Genomic DNA, 27,878 nt, shown 5'->3' on the forward strand with positions numbered 1-27,878 from the left:
CTATACTCACTTTTAACAGTCTCTTTTGCACTATATTCACTTTTTTAATAGTCCTGCATCACAGCTGTTACCCTGCACTATATTATTTTTTTAACAGTCTCTCCTGCACTATATTCACTTTTTTATTAGTCCTGCATCACAGTTGTTACCCTGCACTATATTCAGTTTTTTAATAGTCCTGCATCACAGTTGTTACCCTGCACTATATTCACTTTTTTAATAGTCCTGCATCACAGTTGTTACCCTGCACTATATTCACTTTTTTAATAGTCCTGCATCACAGTTGTTACCCTGCACTATATTCAGTTTTTTAAAATTGCCCTAGTCCCAATGACAATTTTCATAGCTAAATACTCATAGTTGTAGTTTTTAGCAATTACTACTCATAGATATGTTTTATATTATTATACTTTCAAAAAACAACTCAAGCTCCACCTGTTCATCAAGGCCTATGATCTCAGCTACGCATCACTCTTTTAATTACTTAGCTATAGTTTCTCCTCTGTGTTATTTATTAGTATGATTTTGTGTGTCCCCTTTGTAAAGCGTCCTTTGGTTTCTGAAAGGCGCTTTATAAATCCAATTTATTATTATTATTATTATTATTATTATTATTATTATTATTATTATTATTATAATCCTTGAATCCAATTGACAAATTTATTTGGCACACGTGCACCCAGAGCTTTTGGAGCTGTTAATGGTATTGCAATAATAATAATAATAATAATAATAATAATAAAAATTGTATTTTTTTGTATTAGGGCACCGGTGTTATGTTTTGTTATGTTTGTTATGCTATGTTTGGAAAAAAAGAATAAAAAGAATTTTCCAGAAAAAAAAATTACTTATAGTTGTAGTTTTTAGCAATTACTACCCATAGATATGTTTTATAGCTTTGTTACTACCACTAGTAATGCTGCATTCACTAACCTCAAAAAATGGTAGATCAAGTGGGTATCGATCACCATTTACACTTTTAAACTCTTGGAAATCATGTAAAGCATCAGGATGAGCTTTGACAAATCAATAGTCAATTAAAAACAAAAATGATGTCTTAAAACACCAAGTTAGAAACACGAAATAAGCTTTATCTAAGCGCAAACCCATGTCGTAGTTTATATTTCCGACGGTACTTTAATGCACCTGAAAAATTTGTAAACACGCTGAACGCTCCCTCGACAGCTACGTAAATGACGTACGCGTGAACAACATCGAACGCGTGGACGTCTGATTTCTGACGTAGACACGCTACGTAAATAACAAGAAGGCGGCGCAGTGCGGGTACGCAGAGAGGAGTGATGGGAATTCCGTCTCTTTTTAGTGATCCAGATCATTTGGCTCAGCTCACCAAGAAGAGTCGGCTCTTTCGGCTCCCAAACGGCTCTTCATTTTACTTCACTTCTGCCTTTTATAATTCAGCCAAATTTAGCTTTAGCCGTTTTGACCTATGATTAGTATTCATGCACATATATCACTTAAATTATTCAATACAATTATACTAAACCTTATAATTTCCAAAATACCGTAATTTTACATGCTGCTTCGTTTCCGACGTCACTATCTTGTCTGCTATTCGCGCACCGCACTCCTCTCTCTCTTTCTCTCCTCCTCTTCCTCCTGCTCTGTACCTGTAGACCGTAAGTGCACCGCGCACCCCCGCCCCTCCCCGCCTTTCCCCGCCCCGCTTGATGGTATGATCATTGTCTGTCATCACCTGATTGGTCGCACGGACGTCTAGTGATGGCGAGTTGAAGCTTCATGAAGCTTTGGATCTTTCCAGCACATTGGTTCGGAAAAGGGTTAATTTCTCGAGGCTTTGTGTGCATGAAACCACCTGGTGGCCAAAGAGTGTAAAACAGGCAGATATGATCTTAACCATGTGATCTGTGATATACTGTATTTTGTGCCAGTAGGCTGTTGGGAATGACTATAAACAATGAAAAAATATATATTACCATGTAATCCATTTATATATATATATAACATATAATATAATGTCTATTTTCTAGTAAGTGTATTATCAGTATATAACATACATGTATAATAAACTGTAATTGTTTTATGAGTAATGCATCTTATACGTGTAAACCAATCCTTTGGTCAATAATTGTAGTGTAGTATAATATAATATAATAATGGAAGGAGGGGTGTTCTGTGGCATTGGTTTAACCAGTGAAGATCTGAACCACTTCCTGAACCAGTCACGTGGGATGGCCGGGCAGCGAGGCTTCGGACGTCATCAATGACGTAATTGGTCTATGGAGTGCCCGTGGTGCGGAGAAGATTATCCTATCATTCTGCCTTGAATTAATTAAAGAAAAAAGAAAAGAAAAAAAAACGGCTCTTCTTATCGGTTCACTTAAAAGAGCCGGCTGAAAGAGCTGACTCGTTCTTAACGACACATCACTAGCGGAGAGGAGATGTCGGTGGTTGGACTCAGAGACAGTATTATTGACGTTATTCCAGCAGGCTGTAAAACAACAGATATTTCTCCTCACACAGCCAGCAGTGAACTATAATAGAGCAGAGAATGGGAAGGAGTCAACGCGGTGCCTCCACCGAACACAGACTTCTGCTCTTCAGCTGTATCTCCAGCAGGAGGAACTAGTAAAGCTTCAGAAACAGCAAGTTAAGATAGCAGCAGTATCTAGCAGTAGCTGCCTTTATTGTGGCCTGCAAACAACCTCCCAGCTAGCATCTGACGCATGCACAGAAAGAAAACATGGTGAGAGCTTCTTATGTGTGTTGTTTTGTTACATTTAGTCAGATAATGTTGCAGTTTGATCTTTAATATGTTGCATTGTTGTCACATCTTGCAACAATGTCACAGGGCCAGGTGAGCTAGCTCATTGTGCTGTTATGTTGACAGCTCCTGCTGCTGTCACCTGGCTGCAGAGAGACAAAACACAGTGTCCTTTCAGTTTAGAGTTATGTTGTTTTAATGCCATTATGTCCTCACATTATAGAGCTGGATGACAACCTCTTTTGGGTACATGCAATTTAAAAAACATTATTGTACAGTTGTGTCTTCCTGAAGGCTGCAGCTCGTCATGGTACTAACACTCCCTCTTAAGTGCTTTGCATTTGGTGTACACTGGATTATAAGTGTAAGATATTTTGCATAATAAAGTCTGTTACAGTCTTAGATTAAACATGCATTCATTTTAAAGTTGATAATATTGCAGACTATTTCATTAAAGGTCCCATATTATGCTCATTTTCATGTTCATACTTGTATTTTATGTTTCTACTAGATTCTAGTAGAAACATAAAATACAAGTATGTAAACATGTTCTAGTAACTAGAACATGTTTACATGCTGTTGGGAGAGAGCCAAACAAAGTGTCCTTTCAATTTATAGTTATATTGTTTTAATTTGTTTTTAAAAAAAAAGAACATTATTTACAGTTTTGTCCAACAAATTGTGAATTGTTACTGAAAAACTGCAGCTCGTCATGGTATTTTGAAGGAGGATGAACTTGCAGAACCAGCCTTACTTGCTCTACAGGACAGCCAATGTTAACCTAAAGAACAATATTGCTCAAGCAGGCACCTGCTGTCATCTGGCTGCAGACAGACAAACACACAGTGTCCTTTCAATTTAAAGTTATATTGTTTTAATGCCATTATGTCCTCACATTAGAAAGCATGGATTACAACTTTTTTTGGGTACCTGCAATTGGAAAAAAACAACATTATTGACAGTTTTGTCCAACACATTGTGACTGAAGGCTGCAGCTCGTCATAGTTTTTTGAAGGAGGATGAACTTGGAGAACCAGCCTTACTTACTCTACAGGACAGCCAATGTTAACCTAAAGAACAATATGGCTCAAGCAGGCACCTGCTGTTACCTGGCTGCAGTCTCTTGTATGCAGAGAGCCAAACACACAGTGTCCTTTCAATTTATAGTGATATTGTTTTAATGTCCTCACGTTATAGAGCGTGCATTACAACCTCTTTTGAATAATTAGTGCACATGCAATTAAAATAAAAACAACATTATTTTACAGTTTTGTCTTACTGAAGGCTGCAGCTCCTCATGGTATTTTGAAGGAGGATAAACTTGGAGAACCAGCCTTACTTGCTCTACAGGACGATCAGTAGCCAAAGTTAACCTAAAGAACAATATTGCTCAAGAAGGCACCTCTAATGAGAAATATCTGTAATTATGCAGTAACAATTATGGTACTACGCCATAGTAAAAAACGTTAAAAGGACATGATGTCAGACTATCTAAGACTGTGGGAAGAGTGGAGAGAGTTTCTGACAAACTTTAACAAAAGTACTTTGGTTTGTAAAACCGTTGAGATTGATAATCCTATCTTTTCTTTATATAGTCTAACATATAACACTCTCTCTTAAGTGCTTTGCATTTGGTGTACACTGGATTATAAGTGTAAGATATTTTGCATAATAAAGTCTTTTACAGTCTTAGATTAAACATGCATCCTATCAGGTACCGTACAACACCCTAATTTTAAAGTTGATAGTATTCCAGGCAGAAACAGTTGTTTCATTAAAGGTCCCATATTATGCTCATTTATGTTTCTACTAGAACATGTTAAAAAAAAAAACTTTATTTTGCTTGAATATTCCTGTATTCACCCTCTTCAACAAACACAATAGTTCCATCCATCTGAAAGGACCTTGCACCGGACATACTGGTTTATCCTCGAGCAGTTAACAGTGTTTACCTGCCTAAAAATGTGCTCGGTTGGAGACGTGTTTCATTATGCACTGCAAACACTGTGTTTGCAATGTGTTTGTTTGCAATGCAATGTTTGCAACATCTGTAAGCAGTCATCAGAGATTCAAACTAAGCTACATTTAACGTTTGCACAATTTAAATCTCAAACAAATCTATGTCCCGGACTGCTACAAACCTTTTGCCACATTTAATCCTGCCCATTTATATATATCGCGATATAGCATGTTTTCTGCCTGGAAATTCAATAAATAATAATTAAATAAATAGTGTATATGAATTAACAACATGGTAAAGCCTATTTTTGTATACTCCTGTGTGAATTAAATACTTGAAAAATGAAAAGTACTGAGTATTTTCTCATTTAATTTAGAACTTTAGTGCAAAATGAACATTTTTCACAGATAGTAAAGTAAAATTATAGATAATAAAAAATATTTCCATACACTGACTGTTTTATCAATTCTGATTTTCTGAGAAATTTGAGTTAGTATGTGGTTGTTATTATCAATTTAGATGACTTAATTGTGTATCATTATATCTCATATAATTTCATAATTTTTTTTAAGTTTAATTACATTGAAAGACAATCAATTATCATATTAATACAGATACAGATACAGTTTAGGTCCAGGCAGTTATCATCCATAGTTCAGGTCAGATTTGTACATCTGTGACTTCATTATTCATCATGAACACACAGATACAGAAACATTTAAAGTGTCCATGTCAATGCTTATGTTATTATTTACCACTGCTGTTAGGAACCCCTGTGATACATGAGATTAATGCCTAAATGTTTTCACATTGTGTTTATTTGTCCACATGCAGGTGTACCTGTTAAATCCTATAGAGAACCTGAGAAGCTACATCAACAACCGTCCTCCGCTGGTCATTTTTATGATCAGCGTCAGTGCAGTGGCCATCGCCTTCCTAACCATCGGTTACTTCTTCAAGATTAAAGAGATCAAGTCTCCAGAGTTCACGGAGGTGAGTTCTTTAAAAGAGATGAAATTAAATGGCCGTTAAGAAGCTCTCAATATCAGTAAGATGTGGTCACTGCTGATGCTAAATGTCAGTTCATGACCTTTGTGGCCTGCAAGGATGCATTTGCCCAAAATTTCAGCCTGTTCTTGTCTCATCCAGTTCAGTCTGTAAGACTAAAAGAAGCTTGTTTCAGTATAACAATTAGGGAATCCAGGTTTTCTGGATATACTGAGCAAGCTATACAGTACATTTGACCCCATTTCTACCTGGTTTCTAATATACACATGACTGTAAAGATTAGAATTGGAGAGAACAAAACGTCAAAACCAGTCAAAGTGTGATTATACAGTAGTGTGCTTCCAGTTCACAATAGATGGAAATAGACCTTTGCATGTGGATGTGAATATGAAGCATATGCAAATCAAAAAGGTTGTAGGGAGTATCATACTTGCATGGATTGTAAAGATAGTAGTGGATATGGTATCTGCCGATAAATAACGAGACTAACAAAAGTTCTGTACATGCCAGGACATTCCACATTTCAATGTGAGAAAGTTACATTGTGTTAAAGGTAATAGATGTTTGGTAGGGCTGGGACGATACACCTATGTCTTGTTCCGATACTATCACGTTACTTGGGTGCCAATTCGATCTGTATTGTGACTTTTAAGTATTGCGATTTATTGCATTTAACTTTTCTTGGGGAAAAAGTTGAATCATACACTTGTAGGGACGTTTACTTAGCAAAATATGTAAGTTTTGAATGTGTGAAACCCAAAGTGTTTACATACTTTACTGTATGTGTAGTGTTTACCACTTTGGAGTTAACATGTGAGGCTGCAGGTCGTATCCACGTGGACCCTCCAACGTTTTCTACTTTCTTGTTTTGGCTCGTTGCGGTTTGTTTTGGTTGGAGGATACAGAACGGACATGACATGACCCCTAATGTTTGCTATAATCACAATATATTGTCTTGTCCAACAATTAAAACCCTCTCTCTCTCAGGACTGGAACACCTTTCTGCTGCGCTACAACGAGCTGGACTTTTGCGTGTCAGAGAATGAAACGATAAAGCACGGTCTGAACGAGTCGACCACGCCAGAGAGCATGGTCGTGACCAGCGGCCAAGCTCGTTCCAGCACCCAGGTTCCCCTCCTGCTGGACGACTCGGGAACCGTCAACATCTCAGTCCCCATCACCCTCACGCTGGACCCCCAGCGCCCGTTTGGAGGCTACTCTCGCAATATCACCCACCTGTATGCCACAGTGCTGGGGCAGCAACTTGGCCTGTCTGGTAGGTTCTCTCTCTCATCAGTAGTTTGTATTAGTGACTATGTGATACGGGTCATGTAAGCAGCATATTCTGTTTGGATATTCTGAATGGAGCATTTTCACATTAAGACGTTTTCATCAGCCATGTAAACAGCTTCGTAGGAATATTGTCTTTTTTCAGAATAAGAGCAAAAACTGAATATGTTGTGCATGTTAAAGTAGTCATTGTTGTTGCCACGTGAGTATTGTCTGCAGTGTATAGTGTCTGTATGTTCCCAACCTGGAATGTTTTTATGTGGTTACTGTACAGAGGTAATTCCCTCCCTTTGAGTGTGGGAGTTTGTCCTTCTAATGGGTTTTTAACTTACCTCTTTGTGTTGTGACTTTACTTTAGACGTGGTGAGCAAACAGTGGCGGCGTTGTGTAACATTAAGCTTCAGTCCTCCTATAGGTTTCAGACCTAAAGGATTCAGAAAGCAGAGCAATGTGACTTTGAACCTCTGAATGCATCATGTCTACATGGTATGTGTTAATGGCTTTTGCCTTTGTCTCCTTAGAGCGTGTGTTTTGTAATCTTGTAGCCTATATTTTAAAGTGAAATGCATCAATCTGATGCACTTTGAGAGCAAAATGAAGAGGCTAGATCTATGAAGAACTTGGTGCTCTTGAAAACAATTTAATCATAAACACATTGGTTGTATTGATATACTGTATATGGTGATGACACAGCAAAAACAGTTACAGTGTCACAATCACAATCAGTGCACACAGCACTGAGGACAGTCTGTCCCAGTTGACAGTCGGGCCGGGAGCAGGGAGCTCCGTCTCTCCCCACAGGGAGAGATGACTCAGTGGCGAGGTCCGGGCGAGGGGTGCTGTAAAATGCCTTTCCAAGCCGACCTACAGTCGGTCGTTGGGAGCCAATGGCCCCTTCCCCACTTCCTACACCCCCTAAATCTGACGCCTTTGCTTGGACCACACCCATCTTCGAACTCCGCCTTCATTTTGATCTCAACTACACAGCTGTAAAGTTTCATCACTGCATTTTGCACGATTCCGACGTCACTGCGGTGATAAAGTCTGTGCACAGACAGACAACAAAAATGTAAACACCTCCTCTGTGGTAGTTCCCACTACAGTAGGTGTCTCCAGGACCATATTTTACCACGATGACTCACACACAGATAATACAACAATACCAGCGTTGCCATCACAGCCGGTTACAAAGTATCCGGCTGGACCGGAAAGCTCTGCTTCTCTGTTTTGAACTCTGCGGTGCTCTGATAATCTCATCCCTTTTGCGGATTAATATCTCGCTACTGTTACTGAAAGTACAAAACTTGATATACTGAACTTTCCACGGACAACCTTTCCCTTGTTTCAGGCATTTGTTTGTCTTTCACATTATGGTGCTGTTGGATTAGCAACAGGATTAGCTGTTTGCCAACAACATGTACCCGCGTCTTCAATTTTAAAGCCACTAGACTAGAAGAGCAAAGTCAATATCAAGGTGCTGCGCAAATGTGTTATCATACTGAGCAAATAGTCCTGTCTGAAGAGGGCTTGAATAGAGGATACCTAGGAAATGTTGACTTTTATAGGAGCCTCGCAAAATCAATTAATTGTTCGAAGACAGTTTTCCTTAAATTATAGTACCTATTATTGATTAAATGATGTAAGTTTTATTTAAAAAAATATGATCTTTTGTTAAATAGACCAGCATATACTGTAATTTAGATATTATTTTGACATCTGGATTGGTTTTCTGTATAAATTATCATCTTCAATTATGCTTCTCTAAGTCTACCGAATCCTTTATGGTAGGACTTTGTAGTAAACCAATACCTCCTAATTTTTAAACACATGATGACCAGAACTAGATCAGTTTGTTTGACTTACTGTGAGAACTGTTTGTCCCCCGTTTAGATATACATTCATGTCGACACAACCACTTTCTATCCTTACTCACACCCAGGACTCCACTCAGTTTGACTGATAATCGTCTAATCCCCTTTGCAGTTTGATAAATATTGCATAAGCCCACAAAATCCGCCTGTCGTTGGTTATCAGGGGAGTAGCTTGGTGTGACATCAAATGCTGCTGCTGTGTCTCTCCCTGGTTTCCTGCTGTGGGAGTTGAATGCATGTTGTTTATCCTGTTCTAGCCTCTAATAATTGCCTCAAAGCTCAGAGGCGCCTCTCTTTAGGCCTGCAGGTTGTTTTAGCCTGATCGTGGCTCGTCATAAACAGTTATTCCCATGTCAACATAACAACGATGGGAATGTGGATATGCAAGTTAGAGGCCTAAGAATTGCAGGGCTCAACAACAAGGATTGCCTGTTTGCCCGGGGCAGGTAAAATGCCACGTGGGGCTAGTAAATCTAGCCGACTCACTTTCCCAATCACACAAGTAGTGAAAAATAATTAAACTCCTCGTTCTTGTCGGAGCTGATGATGATGGAAGTAGCTAAAGAGTGATCCATCTCGCCTCCTTCTCATCTATGTTGAGAGTTGCACATGTGCAGTATCGACAAAGAGTATAGAAGCAAAGAGACGAAGCTGTGGTGCTTTTTGACAACAGCTGCTAGATGGTGCTGCAGTAGCGCTGCCGCCAATCTGAATCTGAATCTGTGGCCATGAATGTATAAAGAGACGTCTGTGATTCAGAAGATCATTTTTTAAGTTGTAAAATGAATTAATAGCTGAATCCAGAGTTATTTCCCTCGGCATCATGAACGTGCATCAGACCCACGGGACATATCCGGTTCTAGCCAGCTTCCTGCTAGCTGTACACGGCTGTAATAATGGATATATTGGTTGTAATTCATCACTTTTATTGTCTTATAATACACCCATGGGCTGTATGCTATAAGCCTGTACCGTGGTGGACGTATTAACGTCTCTGTTCCCAAACAACCGGCTATCGGCCAGTAGCTAGTAGCATGACAGCAGCAGAATTCAATGTAGCTGTAGGCTACATGCAGGGCAAAAGCACAGGACACAACCTCTTATACATCCATGGTCTATGGGACACCGATTTTAGATACTTGACATGAAAAAGATTGAGATTGCTCTCAAGAAAAACATTTTTTTTTCTTGTCTCACTTTATGCTCCTCTGGGAATCAGCCGGGCAAAAAAGTTTAATAACTAAATAAGTAAGTAATTAAATAGTTATAATGGTATGCATATTTATAATATTTGTAATGCTCAACACTGGACATTTTGGTAGAGATATTAAATATGACAATAGAATGGAAATCATTTAGTTTTACTTTTGTACGGCACTTTGTAGGCGGATGTTTTACTGGCATCCTGTTGTCGCTTTCAGTCCAAAATTGCAGAAGTGTAGCTCTGCTGCTGGGCGCTGATGTTGCAATGGAACAATCAATTGACTTCTTAGCAATATCCGTTCTTTGGTACCGATCGGTCACTCCTGAGAAAATGGCGTTGGGTAAAGACAAAGCTTATGAGCTGAATGGCAAGCGAGCATTTCAATTCTCCTGGAAACAAGAGTTTAGTTGGGTGGCGTTAGAGGATGTGTGCGAAACTCCAGATTAATTTACTTAAATAAAGATTAAACATGACAATTAACTTTGGTCTTTGTTGTTATTTGATTACCGCTAATAAATAAAACAATTTGTATAGGGGCAAGTCAAAATTGACTTTCTGACCCAATCCCCCTGACCGTGCATGTGAAAAAAAAACATTGAACCTTGAATTGTGCTCACTGGTGGGTTTCATAGAAATATAAATCAACTCAGTGTTGCTGGAAAGTGAAAGAAATTGGGAGAAACTGTTTTTTCTAAAAGTCTCACATTGTATTTTCACATGTTTTTGTGTGTAGGCCGGGAAGCCCATGAAGAAATAAACATCACTTTCACCCTGCCTGTATCCTGGAACTCAGACGAGTGTGTGCTGCACGGCCACTGCGAGCAGGTGGTGTTCAGCACTTGCATGACCATCACGGCGGCCAGCAATATCTTCCCAGTCACAGTGTGAGTTGGACTGCCTCCCTGACTCACAGGGACACACTTTATATCTCTGCCTAGAGCTCAGTGAGACCGACTAAATGAAATACAGTCTCCCAGACTCAAGACATTCTTTCTGATAATATTTACTATTAGTGCTTCTATACAATGTCTCTGAGAAAACAACATACTTTCAGTTTAGTCTTATATTCTCGTCATTTGCATGGTGTGCTTGGACTTCCTGTGTGCACCACTTTGCCGTCTCATTTCCATTAATTGTTCCGCTTTAATTCAATTTCCTGATGACTTGCTGGACTTGTTATTTTCCTCGGAGATAGCAGTTCAACACAGTTCTTGTTTTTGCTGCATGTAACATAATTAAAGAGGGTTGCATTTCCAAGCATCCTATTTGAAGCTGGCAACCATCAGCTGGAATGACTGAGTGACTCAGTTATTGGTAATTTGTCTTTGCTTCCAAACCACTTTAAGTCTCACACTATATGCCACACTGCATCTCACTTAAATGGGAATTATTATGGGGTATTGGTCGTCTTAGATACGGCTTTGGATTCCTCTCGGAGCCCAAAGGTAAACTGCACAATGTGAAAAAGTATAAATAATTAGCTATCATTTTGTCAGTATATTGAATTTGCTTTATTATTATACAAAGTGGTGGATTTAGTCCTTTGCTTTCCTTCCCTCTGATATATCCACATCCTATTTTTATCCTGTCTGATGGATGAAGGTAATGTTTGTTCTAGATGGAACTGGCCGATATTAAATAATAAGATATTATGAAATAAACAGATGAGTAAATACAGAGAATTATATAAATGAAGCAATAAATTCTTCAACAACAGCTACATAACCAACATGATGTGAACCGTTCCACGCCGCCAGTCAACAGACATCCATCTGTGTTTCGTTTTTTTAGGCAGCCGCCACACTGCGTGCCAGAGACGTACAACAACGCCACGTCTTGGTACAAAGTGTTCACCACAGTCCGCGACTCCGACACCAAGTACAGCCAGGACTACAACCCCTTCTGGTGTTACAAAGGAGCCATCGGCAAGTTGTACCACGCACTCAACCCAAAGCTCACGGTCATCGTTCCTGATGTGAGTCACCGCCTCCTCTTTCTTTCAATATTATTCAGAGTTTTTATTTAAAGGGACTGTTTGTAACTTTGTAAGCGTATAAATGTACCAGGTCGGGACACATGCACGCTCTAATATGCGCGCTCGCGTGTGGCCGGAGCCTCGTCTCCTCTGCCTGCTCGCCTTCACTCAGACAGAGCGCGCGTTCTCGCGTACTCGCTCCACCTCTAGACGTGAACGCGCGCTCACTCCACACTGCAGGAGAGTTAGTTTAGCTCTGAGGATATCTAGTGAATGTGGACGTTTGTGCAGAAATAAATGCTGCAGCTCCTCCAGACCAACAGAGGTTTTCCGTGTCTTGTGAAGTGACGGGACTCTGCAAAGAGAAACCTTACCGTCTCGTTACCGACCGGGTGCCGGTGTTTTCACTGTTCACTCCGGCTGCGGGCGGAGACGACAAGTTACTCGCTGCAGAGCCCCACTGCCGCAGCCTGCGCTGAGGCAGGAAAAGCCAACACTAGGATCAGATCTAAATCATGTTCATGGAGAGACCTTCGTCTGGTCAGCTAACATTACTGCCAAGCAGCTGAAATATAGAGTGATGTTGTGGTTTTAGCTGACGTGTGTCGCCTCACTGTTTTGAGCGATGCTCATTCAGGTATATTTAGAGCGAGCAAGCGCGAGCTCGACGCTGACTTTCGTTGATTTCACGGCCACAGGTGTCGCTGTTAACAAGCATTTCTGAAAGTTACAAATAGTCCCTTTAAGAGGTTAATAGTTTATATAATACAAGATTGATACTTGACGTCCATGTATCGATACAATAATGCCACGCAAAATACTGCGATACTATGCTGTATCCAATTTTTCCCCCACCCCTAATGTTCATACTGTATTTTATACCCACTTATACATTATCTTTTCTAGAATATTATACTTATAAAGTCTTTGCAGCACAACACAAGTGTATTGTGTATTCAGTTGTTGGCAGAATATAGGATGACTCACTTCCCCTCCCTTATAAAACAAGGTAAATGTGACTGAACACATTCTGAAAGCCATTTCGTCGTAGTTGTATACTGATGGCGGTAGATTGTTCCAGGATCACAATGATCCCATTGACAGGCTACAACTGGGCCCTGAATGGTCCAGTGAGCCTGAAAACAATTTGAAAATATATGCTGTGCCTGCACACAGTTACCTGATCTGAGCCCAACTCAACTCGCAGAGGATTAGTGAGTGAGTGGTGCTCCAGAAAGCCTTTTCCACCATCATCAACAAAATAACTGAGAGAGACAGATCGACACCTGATGTTCCTGTTTCATTCCCACATGCAGGGAGCCCAAATTAAAAATGTCTGGAAAGGCTTTAATTCTAGATATGAGTTTTATTTCTGCACTCTTCAGGCTTACTGCGCAATTAAAATAAGTCTTTAATGTATTTGGCATTAAAAAAAAAACTCTTTAAAAGTCTTTGATATCAGCTGGCATTAAGTTTTATTAAACAGCAGCCGTTAACTTATTTTAAAAAGACTCCTAGTGATGTAATTATTAAGTTGGACCCAACAAGGGAGGGCGGTATGAACTGCAGAGATGTACCCTATGTAGGGCTGTCACGTTAAGGACCAAAAGAATCATGATATTATCGCAATATCTATAGAATATTTGATAAACAAATAATGCTATCAGTCAAATTAATATTTAACTTTGTTTATTGTCTCTTTTTTGGCAAATTAATTGCACTCGAAATACGAGCATATGGAGGTGGAAGGAGACTGTGAGCATAACTGTACATATAAACTGATTTAAGATGTGCTGCATCATTTACACAATATTACAATATGTGTATCGTCAATACGTGTATATCGCGACATCTTTAACCCTACGATATAGATTTGGCAAATTATTTATAGCAGTGGGAATTTAAATGAAAAGTAAAAATCATGCCTTCTGATTATAATAAAAGTTACTGTGGTATTTAATTCTGTCTTTTTTAACCCTTTCTTACCAGGACGACCGTTCCCTCATCAACCTGCACCTGATGCACACAAGCTACTTCCTGTTTGTCATGGTCATCACGATGTTCTGCTATGCAGTCATCAAAGGGCGGCCTGGCAAAGTACGGCAAACCAACCCCGACTTCTGCCCTGAGAAGGTACAACAGTCACCAGCAGTGCTATATGACGAGAACAGGTAGTTTCAGCGAAAGCGTCGATTGACCTCCTGTGATTGGTTAAAGACTTGCTCCAATCACTCTGCTGTTTCTCTGCTAACCGTCCAAAAATACATGGACATCTGTATGTTTCTGTTGGTTTTCCTACTTCTACTTCTACTTGAGAACAGAGCAAAATGAGCTCTGCAGTTCTTCCTCTAAGAGCTCTCTTTGGTTGTCTGTGCTTGTTCTCTTCTTCTCTGCAATAATTAAAACAGATCCGCTGACCAAATAGCGCAGAATATGTCCATATCTTGTTGTGTAGATCTGTTTTTATTAAAGAATAGCTACACAAATTAAGCTCCGCTCACTCAGGGATGAACACATGAAGTTGCAGTATATTTTACATAATGTTATATTGCCTCCAGAATAATATCAATGTTTTAAAAATGGCCTTTTATTCCCCTTTAATTTACCTCTGCCAAGGCTGAAAACAATCGTGGTATTCAGGGCTCGGCGTGAATACAGCGGACTAACCCAGCCCGCGGAAACGCAGATTTAGATTATAAATTTGCAGAATTGTGATACCAGCTGCACAGAGCTTAATTTGGGGCACTTTAAGTGGCAATTCCAGTCTGAATTCTGATGTCCTTCACTTTGATAGTGACAATTTAGCTGCTTAATTGTCTTTATTATAATTATTGTATTCAGTATTTCCACACAGTGGTGGTTTCTTCACTGCTTACTGAAGAGATTTGATGTTTTTATGCGCATAATTCTTAAAGCCATCTGATAGTAATATCAAGAATGACACTTTGGCAGAGAGCAATGCATGCTGCTACATACACAGTAGTTGCTACTGGCTGGTCAAAATTACCTTAGGAAATCTGATCAAACTTAATGAATCTTTTCTGTCACCTTCCTCTAATTTCACTGCTCCTGTCCTGTTTCTGTGTTTTTCATTTCCTGCATGCAGTAATTAATCCCTGTCTTGAGTTTGTCAAGCTGCACTAAAACCCATTTCTTCTGTTGCAGGTGGCGTTGTCAGAGGGTTAAAAAGACATCCGAGAGCTATGTCAGAACTTACCTGTAACATGGACAAACTCAAAGAAACAGAAGAAGTATAAATAAACATACCAGTTGCCTAGTGAAACCCTGGAAGTACAATAAGGGACACAAAAGCTCTGTGAATGCATTACTCTTGCAATGTTGGGTTTTTCCAACCAAAGATATACAAGTGCCTGTATCTGTCGTGTAAATATTTGTAGGAAATCTGATATTCTGTGCAAAACCGTTTTCTTTTATTATTATTATTATTATTTCTGCCTGAGTCCCCGTGTGCCATGTCAGAACATGCAGTACATAAACAAAAGCAGAAGGCCAGACCCAAGAACGACACAGCCGTTATTTCTATTCGCTCTCATTTACCAAGCAAGATAGACAAACCACAGAGAACAAGAAATATTGGCATTTATCAAAACAAAGAGTATCTTCTCTCTGAGAAATCATGATGTTTAGTCACTTGAAATGTGTTTAAGTGAACTAAATACGCTTGAATAGTCAGTTTGTCACTGCAGCTTCAACAGAGAAGAGAATGAATTTAGCTCTTTTCTCTGCACCAGACCCGACAGTGGAAAAGTCTGATCACAATTTGGACATTGCACAAAAAAATCTGCTCAAAAGTAGTTTATTTAATTGAATTATATGTTCCCCTGTGTGTCTGCAATGTCAATTAAAGCAGAGTTAAGTATTTAGATGATTGCACTGTGCACATTAAAGGTGCAGTGTGTAGGATTTGGCGGCATTTGACGAGTTGGGAGTGAGAATGCGTTGATTTGGTTTGTCCGTTTGTCCGACTCCGTGAAGAGGACCCGCTCCCTATGTAGATATAAACGGCGATTCTTATTTTCAGGTGATTATACACTAAAGAAAACATGAATATTATCTTCCATTTCTGCTAATAGATCCCCCTAAATGCTACGCACTGTTATACAGAACCAACAGTAAAGTTAATGGGTCCCCTGTTAGGCTTATCAGTCATTTGAATGGCAGTTCAATAAGCTGTGGAACTTCCTGTGGTCTGTGTTGAAGAGTTAAGATGTTGTCTCACTTTAAAAACATGATTTTCTGCCTTTTGTTTTCCTTACTCTGTGGCTTCATCGCTCACCTGCCTCTCGTCTTTTATTTGCTGACTTAATGTTCAATACCTGGATGAAGCAAAACGTTATGTTGCCTTACCTTCGGTGGACTTGCTCGCGCGAAAACATGACGGGGGAGAGATCACCGTCTCTCTTTCCAACATGAACTCGCCGGTCCTACTTCTTCCACAGCCATCCTTCTCTTCTTTTTGTTTTGTTTTTTCTTCCAGTATGACGAGCCTGTGGTTTGAAATCAAACTTGTGATCTTTGTCCTATTAATGTAATTTTACTTGTGCTTTATTTTAAATCATTATCAGTTGCACGTGTTTGCATAGTTTAGATTTCTTGCACATTTTGTGTTATTTGCTCCTGTGATTTTTTTTTGTTTGTCCAAGGTCACATATATTGAATTAAATCTTGTTTCAGCTGGACTCCTTCTAAAGATTAATATAATTACTAGGGCTGTCAGTCGATTAAAATATTTAATAAATTTAACATTTTTTATCTGTTCAAAATGTACCTTAAAGGGAGGTTTGTCAAGTATTTAATACTCTTATCAACATGAGAGTGGGCAAATATGCTGCTTTATGCAAATGTATGTATATATTTATTATTGGAAATCAATGAACAACACAAAACAATGACAAATATTGTCCAGAAACCCTCACAGGTACTGCATTTAGCATAAAACAATATGCTCAAATCGTAACATGGCAAACTGCAGCCCAACAGGCAACAACAGCTGTCAGTGTGTCAGTGTGCTGACTTGACTATGACTTGCCCCAAACTGCATGTGATTATCATAAAGTGGGCATGTCTGTAAAGGGGAGACTCGTGGGTACCCATAGAACCCATTTTCATTCACATATCTTGAGGTCAAAGGTCAAGGTTGGAGCGTTATTTAACCTCCTTCCCGACAAGCTAGTATGACATGGTTGGTACCGATGGACTCCTTATGTTTCTAGTTTCATATGTTGCCAGTATCTTCTCTTTAGCTTTAAAACTGAGCACGCTACAACCTAAAAACCGCAAGTTAATGCGTTAAAGAAATTAGTTGCGTTAAAACTAATTTGCGTTATTATCACGTTAACGTTGACAGCCCTATTAATTATATATTAGTATATAATTATATTTGTATAACTATGATAATATATTTATGATTAAATCATTGAATTTTTCATTATTTTCTAGTGCAACAGAAATGTGCAAAAACTCACTTGGTGTGCGAATGTGTGTGTGTGAGTGAGTTTGGGATGAATAAAGGCGGCTTTAGACTGCGATTCTCTGAAAGCATCTCGTATTGAAAGGATACTTGTAAATGTAATGGAACAAGTCTATAAGGACTTGACTGGGCACAGAAATCAAACTCCCCTGACGTGTTTCATGACTTGTTGTGACTCGTAGTGTTGTGCTGAAACTCTGTAACTGTAGCTTTAAGGATGAAATTCATGCTCTTTCATATTTCTGACTTTGACAATCATTTATTCTACATGTACTGAACGCATATTAGATTTGCAATAAAGAAAAAATAATTAGGTTAAGATCTTGAGTCAACAAGAACAAATCTATTCTTATCAAATTTGTCCGATCTTTGCTTGGAGCAGATGCAGCGTAAAACCTTCCTACAGTCTTAAAGGAAAACTAGAGAATAAATCACAGTCTAACTCCGCCTTTAATATTTGTTGTGTACGACTTTTATTTTCAATTACTGATACGTTTTACTTACCTCTGTTATAATTTTGTTCCATAATTGATGTACCTGTTGAATGTACTTTTTTATAAGCAGCATAATCTAAATCTTGAGATGCAAAAATTCCAAGAAGTGATTTTAAAACTCTGATGTAGTTTGATTCTATTTTTTTTTCCAGTTTAAAAAGGCTTTACTTGAATTGTGTTTTTGTTCGAGTGGTATTCATATATTATTATTATCCTTTTGTGGCAGAAATGAATCTCTTGCCACATTATCGTATCAAACACTTTGTACATTTATTGTTTGATTTGTGTGTTGATGAATGAGTGGAAGATGTCGGGTTGTGATACCTTTGTTTTTCCTGTATTGAATGACGCTAGGACAAGTCTTCCTAAGTCTGTATCATATTGGAGCATGGATCTGTTGCTTACGGTCATCACCGTCTCCTGTACTTTCACGGAGGGACTCATGCTTTTGATTTTATTTTTGGTGGGAAGATCTGGAGGGGAAGTCCCGCCCCTTCCGGTGGCCCACCACGGAACCTTATCTCGGAAAAAATATGAACGGTAGTCAACGACAAGACACAAATCATTTATTTGATCCTGTTTGAATTGCGCCATGAATCACACACATGATGTTTGTCAATATAAAAGATAATTTTGCAAGTCAAGAAAGTCTCAGTTTGTCGTAGTATCATTTAGTTTTGTGTGAAATCGCTCAGTGAGCTACATCTCAAATTGAGATACATCATACAGTATGTGTGATTCATGGCGCAACTCAAACAGGATCAAAACATTACTTGTCTCTTGCCGTTGACTTACCGTTCATATTTGTTCTGAAGTAAGGTCCCATGGTGGTCCACCAGAAGGGGGCTGGACTTCGCCTCTCTATCGGATGGTTGGTTACTTGGGGTGGTGTTTGGCAGGCTGTACGTGAGCGAAGGGAAGTTGTGAACGAAGCATGCCATATTATTGCCAAACCATCACAAGTAATGTTGGCGACCTGCGTCTACCGGCTTCTTATACCCTCCTTGTGTTTCATTTTTGGTTAGAATTGCATCTCTATAATTGCAAAAATGCCTTAACATTGTACAGTTTCTTTGTTTCACATATCACATATTGTAAAACGCACCAGCTTTACAGGAATAAATCCAAACACAGTGCTCATTTCTATCACTTCTGGGCTACAAGAGGCTCCCATCACCACGCTTGTACATTTAGACGAATGGGTTTTTAAGAAGGAGCAGATGCTGTAGTTTTTAAACTACTCCACTATATCACTAAGGACTGGAGTAAAAACATATTCTCCTCAGTTGCATCATCTCTCAGTGTCCTCGGCTTGACATTAAGTCTCTCACCTCATTATCCTTTCTGTCATGTTAGCAGCGCTTACAGGCGAGTATTAAGCCAACTGTGTGCCTTCTGCACTATGGAGCTGCATCCTCCTCCCTGTACATACAGTAGATAGGACCGTAGGTTTAATGTGGCTAGAGCGTCATTCAGACCCTTTTTCCTCTCCAGTGGAACTGCTGTAAATGAATCCAAGTTTAAATAAACTGTCTCTAAAGTTCAACATCACTTTTGTTCGTGAGCGTCCTTCTCTCCGCCGCCCACCGCTGTGTCGACAGGGAGATTAATGATCTGCCAGAGGAAATTAATTGAACTAATTTGCCGGGTATTGAAAGTAAAATGCCAGGGAAAATATTAAATAGTGGAAAGTCCAGGGCTCAAGCTGTCTATGTAGGAGTTACAGAATAAGACTGGCGATATGCTTTGTTATTGGCAAGAAGACTAACAATGTGTTAGTCGGTCTTCAGCAGCCTGTCTGTGGCTCTCAGCAACCAGTTTCTACCAAAGATGAAAAAACAGCTCACATATAAGTAGTTTCCTTTTTTAAAAAGGCTAAATGATTTCCCAAAGCAGCTGAGCACTGTAATGTTTAGCAAACGTTACTCAAACAGGAGTAAATAATGCATTTCAAAATAAAGTAGGATGCCAATCTTCATCATAATAAATAAACATGTCAGGCAGTGCAACAATGGGCCTCATCAGTGGTTTTAATAGTTTTTGCATTTAGCTACATCAAGCTTTGGCAACATGTTTGACAACTTGTTAGTTAAATCTATTACATTGTGGTCTTTTCATGAGATTTGGTGACAATAAGAAATATAAGGAATATCACTGGATCCATCCCTTTAAGTTTGATTCTGACATTTGTGCGAATATCATTATGAAACTTTCCCAGTTGATTACTTACATTAACACATTATTTTTTGTAGGGTGATAATAATGTGTTAATGCAAATTTGTTTCAACGCCACTAATTTCTTTAACGCATTAATGCAACTTCCAATTTTTAGGTTGTAGCGGGAAACTAGAGAACCTGATGAATCCATCGGTACCAAACATGTCATACAAGCTAGTCGGGAAGGAGGTTAAATAACAAAACAAAAGGGCTCTCTTGACCTCTGACCTCAAGATATGTGAATGTAAATGGGTTCTATGGGTACCCACGAGTCTCCCCTTTACAGACATGCCCACTTTATGATAATCACATGCAGTTTGGGGCAAGTCATAGTCAAGTCAGCACACTGACACACTGACAGCTGTTGCGTGTTTCAAACTGGCGCTCAGTAACGTAACGTTAGTTCTTCATGGTTCTCTCCTTTATTGGATGCTGTCAGATTGGTTCAAACAAAGCGGAATGAAGTGTCAATTTGCTGGGAATGAATAGCGTTAACGTTAGTTGATAAAGGAAATGAATTCATTTGTGGCACACTTTTTAAATTACATACTTACATACACATTTCTGGGCTTTGGGGAAGGTATCAAGTGTCAAAAGGCTTAAGTCCAAGTGAAGTCACTGGTGTTAAAGTCCAAGTCGAGTTGCAAGTCTTAACAATTTAACAAATGTTAAACTAAAACGGTGAACATGGTAAACGTTACACATGTACCTGTAAACTTTAAAGCATACCAGCATTGTAATCTCAGTATCACCTCATCTTCAACTATTTCCACCCTGAACACTGGGACTTTTTAGATCTATTGTTCTACCTGTTGGAGCCGCTGGCTTCATTTCATTTCATTATGCCATTAGAATTAATTTGAAGACATTTGAAACCTGCTCCTTTACCACTGGTCTGGTCCTTTAGAGAAGGTTATGTTGCTCCTCCTCCTCGTCTGTCCTCACATCCAGGAGCTGGCAGAAAGAGAGAACAAACAACTCTTTAAGTACAGTGGACCAGAACACTTTGTTTGATTAGTTCCCGACGTCTTTATGAGCCATTTTAAAAGATTTATGTCCAAAGTTTTGAGAGACAATACGAGACAAACATTTAAAGTCATGGCACGGCCTTTTAACTTGTTTTGATATAGAGTTCTTGACAAACTATATACATTATAATACACATTAATTATATGAAAACACTGAAGAAAGAAATACACGTGCATACTGACGTGCACATATATGGACAAAGCATCTTCCACACAAGCGAGCAGCACAGCACACATGTTTAAAATACACATAATGGGGTGAAATGGAGTGTAATGTCGGATTAAGGCACCTGACTAGAAAGCAACCACTTAGCAGTGAGTATACAGTATGGAGGAGTTTGTGTACAGAGTGGGAGGACGTAGAGAGGAAGTGGACAGTGAAGGAGGACATTAGGATGCTGTCGTCATCCGTCATCTGTTTGCTTCTAATATTGGATCTAAATTGGTCGGTGAAGCCCACTGCTTGTCATCAGCCTTTGAATGTTATTTTGGTTGTTTTTTTTAAATCTCCATGTGGCTCAGAAACGTGTCGTGGAAGCCAGCAGACATGACAGTGATTAATATTCAATATCACATCCTGATCATAATTCCCACAAAGATAAGAGGGAAAGCCTTTAAGCCAGAGACTTTTGGAGGAGCCAAATATGCCAGCGCTGCTCCGGAACTGTCCAGTAAGAAAATGCAATAGCAATCAACTATTTGATGTTGTACGGGGCGACTAAAGCCTGGATTCCCTCTCTAATAATGACCCTTTTTAACGCACATACAGTATGAGCAAAAGAAGAAGGCTACAACTCAGCCAGGCCTGATTATAGACTCTTTTTATAGGTGCTCAAGCACACCGAAATGTCTTCTCAGCACCCGTAGAAAATAATTAGATATTTTGGTACCATATGAAACTAGAAAAGCTAAAGAATCCATCTGTACCAACCATGTTATACTAGCTTGTCTTAAAGGTGGCGAAAAATCGCTCCAAACTTGCACTAAATTTTGGCGAGGAAAAACTGGCATAGCCATTTTCAAAGGGGTCCCTTGACCTCTGACCTCCAGATATGTGAATGAAAATGGGTTCTATTGGTACCCACGAGTCTCCCCTTTACAGACATGCCCACTTTATGATAATCACATGCAGTTTGGGGCAAGTCATAGTCAAGTCAGCACACTGACACACTGACAGCTGTTGTTGCCTGTTGGGCTGCAGTTTGCCTTGTTATGATTTGAGCATATTTTTGTATGCTTAATGCAGTACCTGTGAGGTTTTCTGGACAATATCTGTCATTGTTTTGTGTTGTTAATTGATTCCAGTAATAAATATATACAGACATTTGCAGAGTCCTTTCTGTCTGATTAATCTCTTCATCTGTAACCAGTAAATCCATTTAAATATTAAAGCAGATTTATGCCAAAAAAAAGTCCCATTTGTCATCATTAGACACCACAGCTAATAAAAAGCAGGTGTTCCAGCTGTGATTGCTCAGTTGCATCAATTATGCTGATGTTGTCACAAACCACTGTCTTCCACACTCTGATGTTTAATTCATTTCATTTTTTTTTCCAGGATCACAGGGAGCTTGTTGTCACAGATTCACAGTTGCATCCCCCTGGATACTGAAATTGATTTCATCTGCTGAAGCAGAAGCTCCAGGTTGTGACCACCAGAGGGCAGCGTTAGCAGAGATATATGTAGATGAGAGAATGATTTCATCAACATCCTCATTTAACCCTCCGAGACACACTATAGACTTGTTTTTGTCTTTTTTTAGAGGGGTACATCATCTGAAAGATAACCAGTGGATTCTTTAGGTTTTCTAGTTTCATATGATATCTATATATGGTACCTTCACCCTGAAACTGAACCTACAGCCTCTGAAAGACAGTAAAGTCGGTCGGGATCGCCCGCGATCCTGCGGTTAATGAACTTCTACTAAACAGCTGTAGACATTAGCTGAGGCTGATGACACAACTGTTACTGGCACAGACACTCAATTTAAATTGAAGCCAAACTGAAGATGTAATTTGCTGTATTTGCTGTTTTGTCATGAAGTCTAGCTGAACCCACCCAGACATTTAAACATTGTATTTTATTTCCAATATAAAAACATAACACAGGCCCGGTTGCCTCTCCGTCTACAGATTGACGCATTCAGTCTGGAACAGCTCAGGAAGGACACAGTTTGTCCCTGAAAGACATTCATAATGGAACAAAGGAGTCTCTGCATCTTTTCAAACACGGCGTCCTTCAATGTTTGACATACTGTTGATCTGGTTTACTGTATAAGAATAAAAAACAGTTGTTTTTTTTAGTTCATGCAAAGAGGAGGAACTCAAAACACTAACTAAACTTTTGAGGCTTTGATTTGGGATCACCCAGCATGTTTTCATTCCAACTCGTCTCATACGGACGCTTCGTCACGGCCGTCGCTGTCACTTTTCGGTCGCAGTAAACAAGTACTTGATGTTGTGAATTAAACAAAAACACTTGCTTAGTTTTAGGGAACAAAACCACTTAGTAAGCTTTATGAAAAAACAACATGGTTGGGCTTAAAATTACGTTTTCACAGTGAAAACGTTACTTGACGGTGTGAACACAGGACACGAATAAACAGCGATTTGTTTGTCTTTCTAGTTAGTTAGTTAGTTACGTGTAGTTAGCTAGCACAACTTGTTGCAGCATCTAACTGAGGGGGTTTCATTTTCATTTTTAGTTTCCTCCACCTTAGCTTAGTGTGTTTATTTTCACAATAGCATTTGTGTGTGCGTTGAATGGGTACAATCAACGCAGTGGATTACACAGAATCTGACTGTCTCTCTCACTCGCTCTCTTCTTTACCGTCTTCTCCTCCTGCTGGAGATTAACGGAAGGCAGCCGATACCGGAGGATGGCGGCCCTCTAACAAGTCCGAACAACGGGGAGCGCACAACTTTCAGCACAAAAGAAAACAAGAGAAAAGTTCCGTTAGAGAAATAAACGGTGGATAGCTCACCTCCAAAATGTCCCGAAAAGTGCATTTCAAACAGCGAACCCCGGCAACGTGTCTATCCGTTCTCCGATGCACTGTGGCCATCGTGAGGCGGTGCGGCTCCTTGGTGCAGAAGCAGCAGCAGCAGCCAGACGGCCGCCTCACCAGGAGGAGACGGTAAAGAAGAGGGCGAGTGAGAGAGAGTCGGTGTGTTGCGCTAATTCTTGTCTCATTTGTGTTCTGATAAACAGTAAATTCATCTAAACTTGGTTGAAAAACGATGAAATCTGGTTGCCATGGTAATGAATTACGTCTAATTATCAACCACAGCCCCATTCTCTGTTTGAGAAAGAACGCTGACCGAAAAACAGGAAGTAAAACTGACTGGAGGGGGGCTTTAAGCGGGTGTGTTTACCGTTGACGTGGATGGGTTTACATTGTAGTTAATGGAACGGGTGCAGTTGGTTGTTTCCGTCTACTGACACGTCTGGTATCTACTTCATTAGAGCAGTCCTACCTCCGAGCAGCATCGCAGAGCTAAAACTTCCCTGCACGAAGCTGGCAATGAGTGAGAAAAGTTATTTAATATTGTGTTGGTGCCAGAACTGTGTGCAGCCAAAAAAACTTCCGGCGTCAGTAAGGGCCATTATTAACAAGCGTCTTTGAAAAGGTCACCCTTACCCTTGACTCCCTCATTTACACTCAATTCCTCGGTGATGGGAGTGGCGCAGCCTCCTTGGAGCGCTTGTTAGGAGACTATTAATCAGATTTCTCCAGACAAGACATGCAATTTCACAAAGATTGTTTATCCTTTTTTTTATTTTTAATCTACGCTCCAGTTCTGAATAACAACAGTGTAAACAAAGACAGCTTTAGGACTCAGTCGTGTACAAAGCTGCTTGTTATAAATGGCTAACTGTTATTCCGCAGAGGGAAGTCAGCAGCCGAGGAGGAAGTCGGAGTTAAGACTGTTTTCTTTCTTTTTCAGAAGCTAATGATCAAGGACGCAGCTGGTAAAATGGCGAGAGCAGCTCATTCACCAACAGACTGTCAGAGACGGGCTCAGTGCATTATGAGGCCGAATATATTGAAAATGAAACGCGCAATAAAAATTAATGGGCTTGCAGAGCAGGGAGGTCTGCTTGGGCGGTGAATTATTCACCGAATATGACCAAAATCATTACGTAAAGAGAAACTTTTTAAATAAGCCTGTTCTTGTTTTTGTCCTACATACAGAGAGTGCATTTCCTGTCACAATATGCCCTACATGAAGTCATAGTTTAAAGTCGAGATGAGATGAAAAATGCATTTTTAACCCTTTTAGATAATATCCTGGTCATATTATGCACGTATTTCACAATATTTGATAAACAACAATCAAAAAATCTATTTCAAAATCCAATCATCTTTTCAACGTGTGCTTATGTAAGCTAATACGTAATGCATGTGGGATGGTGGCGTGAGATATCCGATTGGCTTGTGACACTGTGTTTCATCTATTCAAATATGGCCCAAATATGTTTGATTCTATTGGATCAGATGACTGTAAAATGTAATTTTGTTTGTTTTATGCTGTTGTGACTCTCTGCTGTTTTGTTTGATATGATTAAGACTATATTTCCTTGACCAGAGGTCAGCAACCTTTACTATCAAAAGAGACATTTTAGGCAAAAGAATTAATTAAAAAAAATCTGTCTGGAGCTGCAAAACATTTGAGCATTGTGATGATGGTAACACAGTTTATAGTTTAAGTATACAGTATATAAGTGTAATGCAGTGAGGGCCCAAGTGCAAATGTACAACGGAGTATTAGGGCCACGTTGAGGAGCTAAAGAGAGAGAGATGTGGCTCCGGAGCCGCAGGTTGCAGACCCCTGGCCTAGACTATAGAGCGTGCATTGGACTTGATTAAGGAGTGATTTTTTTCCATATCTGTCATCCACAGCAGTTTGTAGGATGTAAAGTCCTTTCCCTTGCTGCATAACTTAATGCAGTTATCTGAAGGGGACAGGACGGGTTTGAAAGATGTTGCAACAAGCGACAGGCTTTTGCAAAATTGGACTAAACGTATCAACTGATGGGCTGGTGCCTGGTACTCTACGTACAGCAGCTTCCCAGTTTACACAGTGCAGTTGATTAGCCGTACCTGAGACATCCCGACGATGACCTGATGAAGAAGAAGATCACTCTGTTCTTGGGGCATGGAACGTCTTCTTCTTCTGAAAGTAAAGCCAAATTACTTCATTTAGCAGTGAGGAGAGGGAAATGTGTTTCATTAATCCAATAAAGCTCCAATTTCAACAGTTTTCTCCAGATTCCCTGTCGTCAGTAAACAGTAATCCTGTCACGTAAACAGGATTATTGAGAAGAATCCGGTTTGCAAAATCATCTAGACACAGTCTATTGTCTCACAGCGGTGGCAATAATGCCATCATTGTGTGAATATAAATGCAGAAGTGAATGCATCCTATTCAGTCAGTAAAATGAAAGAAACTTTCTGTACGAAACTGAGAACGCCTCGTTATTTCTAACAAAAACATTTATTCAACAGTTCCAGTGAGGTGATGACATGCCATCAGTATACAGAATGAAATTGTTTGTTGTGCATCATTACCCACAGAAAACATGGCCACCAGGCTGTTTGTATTTGCAGAAAGTCAACTTCAGAGGGGAAGTCATCTGCCCTCGGTGGCACCTTTAGTGTGTATTCATATTTGAGGTGAATCATATTGAGGCCTTTCGACCTCGAGCACAATCATTTCCTATCGGGAGAGATCGGTCTGGGCGCTCCATGACCAAACTGTCAATGAGTCGCCACGGGGATTGCACTTCTTTTAAAAGGGGGCTGGAGGCTTTATAAAGCTGCTTTAAAAACAACCCCATCTCTGGGGACAAAGGGACTACGAAGAGACACAAAACAACTACAAAGAGATGCAAAACACCTACGAAGAGATGCAAAACACCTACAAAGAGATGCGAAACAGCTGCAAAGAGACACAAACTGACTAAAAAGTGACTCAAAATTACCAGAGAGAGACACAAAGCAACTACAAAATGATGCAAAACAGCTGTAAAGAGACACAAACTGACTACAAAGTGACACGAAACAATCACAAAGAGATTAAAAATGACCACAAAGAGACACAAAACAACTAAAAAATGATGCAAAACAGCTGCAAAGAGACACAAACTGACTAAAAAAATGACTCAAAATGACCAGAGAGATACACAAAGCAACTACAAAGAGACTCAAAACAACTAAAAAATGATGCAAAACAGCTGCAAAGAGACACAAACTGACCATAAAAGTTACTCAAAATGACCACAGAGAGACAAAGCAACTACAAAGAGACTCAAAACAACTAACAAATGATGCAAAACAGCTGTAAATAGACACAAACTGACTACAAAGTCACACGAAACAATCACAAAGAGACACAAAGCAACTACAAAGAGACACAAACAAACTAAAAAAAGACTCAAAGTGACCACAAAGAGACACAAAACAACCACAGAGACTCAAAGAGACACAAAACAACCACAAAGAGACTCAAAAGATTCAAAGTGACCACAGAGAGACACAAAACAACCACACAGAGACTCAAAATGACCACAAAGTGACACAAGACAACTAC

At 39.5% G+C, this 27,878-nt stretch overlaps 2 protein-coding genes and 1 long non-coding RNA gene across 4 annotated transcripts in view; 2 read left to right on the forward strand and 1 right to left on the reverse strand.

The window, feature by feature from the left end:
• lig3 (ligase III, DNA, ATP-dependent) overlaps positions 1–21,209 on the reverse strand; it is a 38,830-nt gene extending 17,621 nt beyond the window's left edge. Inside the window, exons 1-2 of the mRNA XM_037747998.1 lie at positions 21,145–21,209; positions 16,423–16,562 (exon numbers count right to left, since the gene is read on the reverse strand). The gene's annotated coding sequence lies outside the window, so the exon portion shown is untranslated. The remainder of the gene's footprint in view (positions 1–16,422; positions 16,563–21,144) is intronic.
• On the forward strand, positions 2,351–16,698 carry tmem248 (transmembrane protein 248). Of its 2 annotated transcripts, none has more exons than XM_037748006.1 (7): positions 2,351–2,728; positions 5,541–5,699; positions 6,702–6,990; positions 10,813–10,963; positions 11,871–12,054; positions 14,044–14,187; positions 15,220–16,698. In XM_037748006.1, the coding sequence occupies exons 1-7, from the start codon at positions 2,726–2,728 to the stop codon at positions 15,238–15,240; spliced, it is 951 nt and encodes a 316-aa protein (XP_037603934.1). In that variant the 5' UTR covers positions 2,351–2,725; the 3' UTR covers positions 15,241–16,698. The 2 variants fall into 2 exon arrangements, with proteins under 2 accessions (XP_037603934.1, XP_037603933.1); XM_037748005.1 differs by having other exon boundaries at positions 2,357–2,728; positions 14,044–14,225.
• Positions 17,386–19,590, forward strand: LOC119475382. Its single transcript, XR_005203780.1, has 2 exons — positions 17,386–18,697; positions 18,769–19,590. It is a non-coding gene; the product is annotated as an uncharacterized LOC119475382 (long non-coding RNA).
• Positions 21,210–27,878: the final 6,669 nt, after the last annotated feature.

The sequence above is a fragment of the Sebastes umbrosus genome, chromosome 17, assembly GCF_015220745.1.
Source record: "Sebastes umbrosus isolate fSebUmb1 chromosome 17, fSebUmb1.pri, whole genome shotgun sequence".
Classification (NCBI taxonomy): domain Eukaryota; kingdom Metazoa; phylum Chordata; class Actinopteri; order Perciformes; family Sebastidae; genus Sebastes; species Sebastes umbrosus.

Excerpts from the sequence above, each read along its gene's own strand:
- tmem248 (XM_037748005.1), top strand. Across the intron at positions 5,700-6,701 it reads AGTCTCCAGAGTTCACGGAG|GACTGGAACACCTTTCTGCT; the intron begins GTGAGTTCTTTA and ends TCTCTCTCTCAG. Across the intron at positions 6,991-10,812 it reads GCAGCAACTTGGCCTGTCTG|GCCGGGAAGCCCATGAAGAA; the intron begins GTAGGTTCTCTC and ends TTTTGTGTGTAG.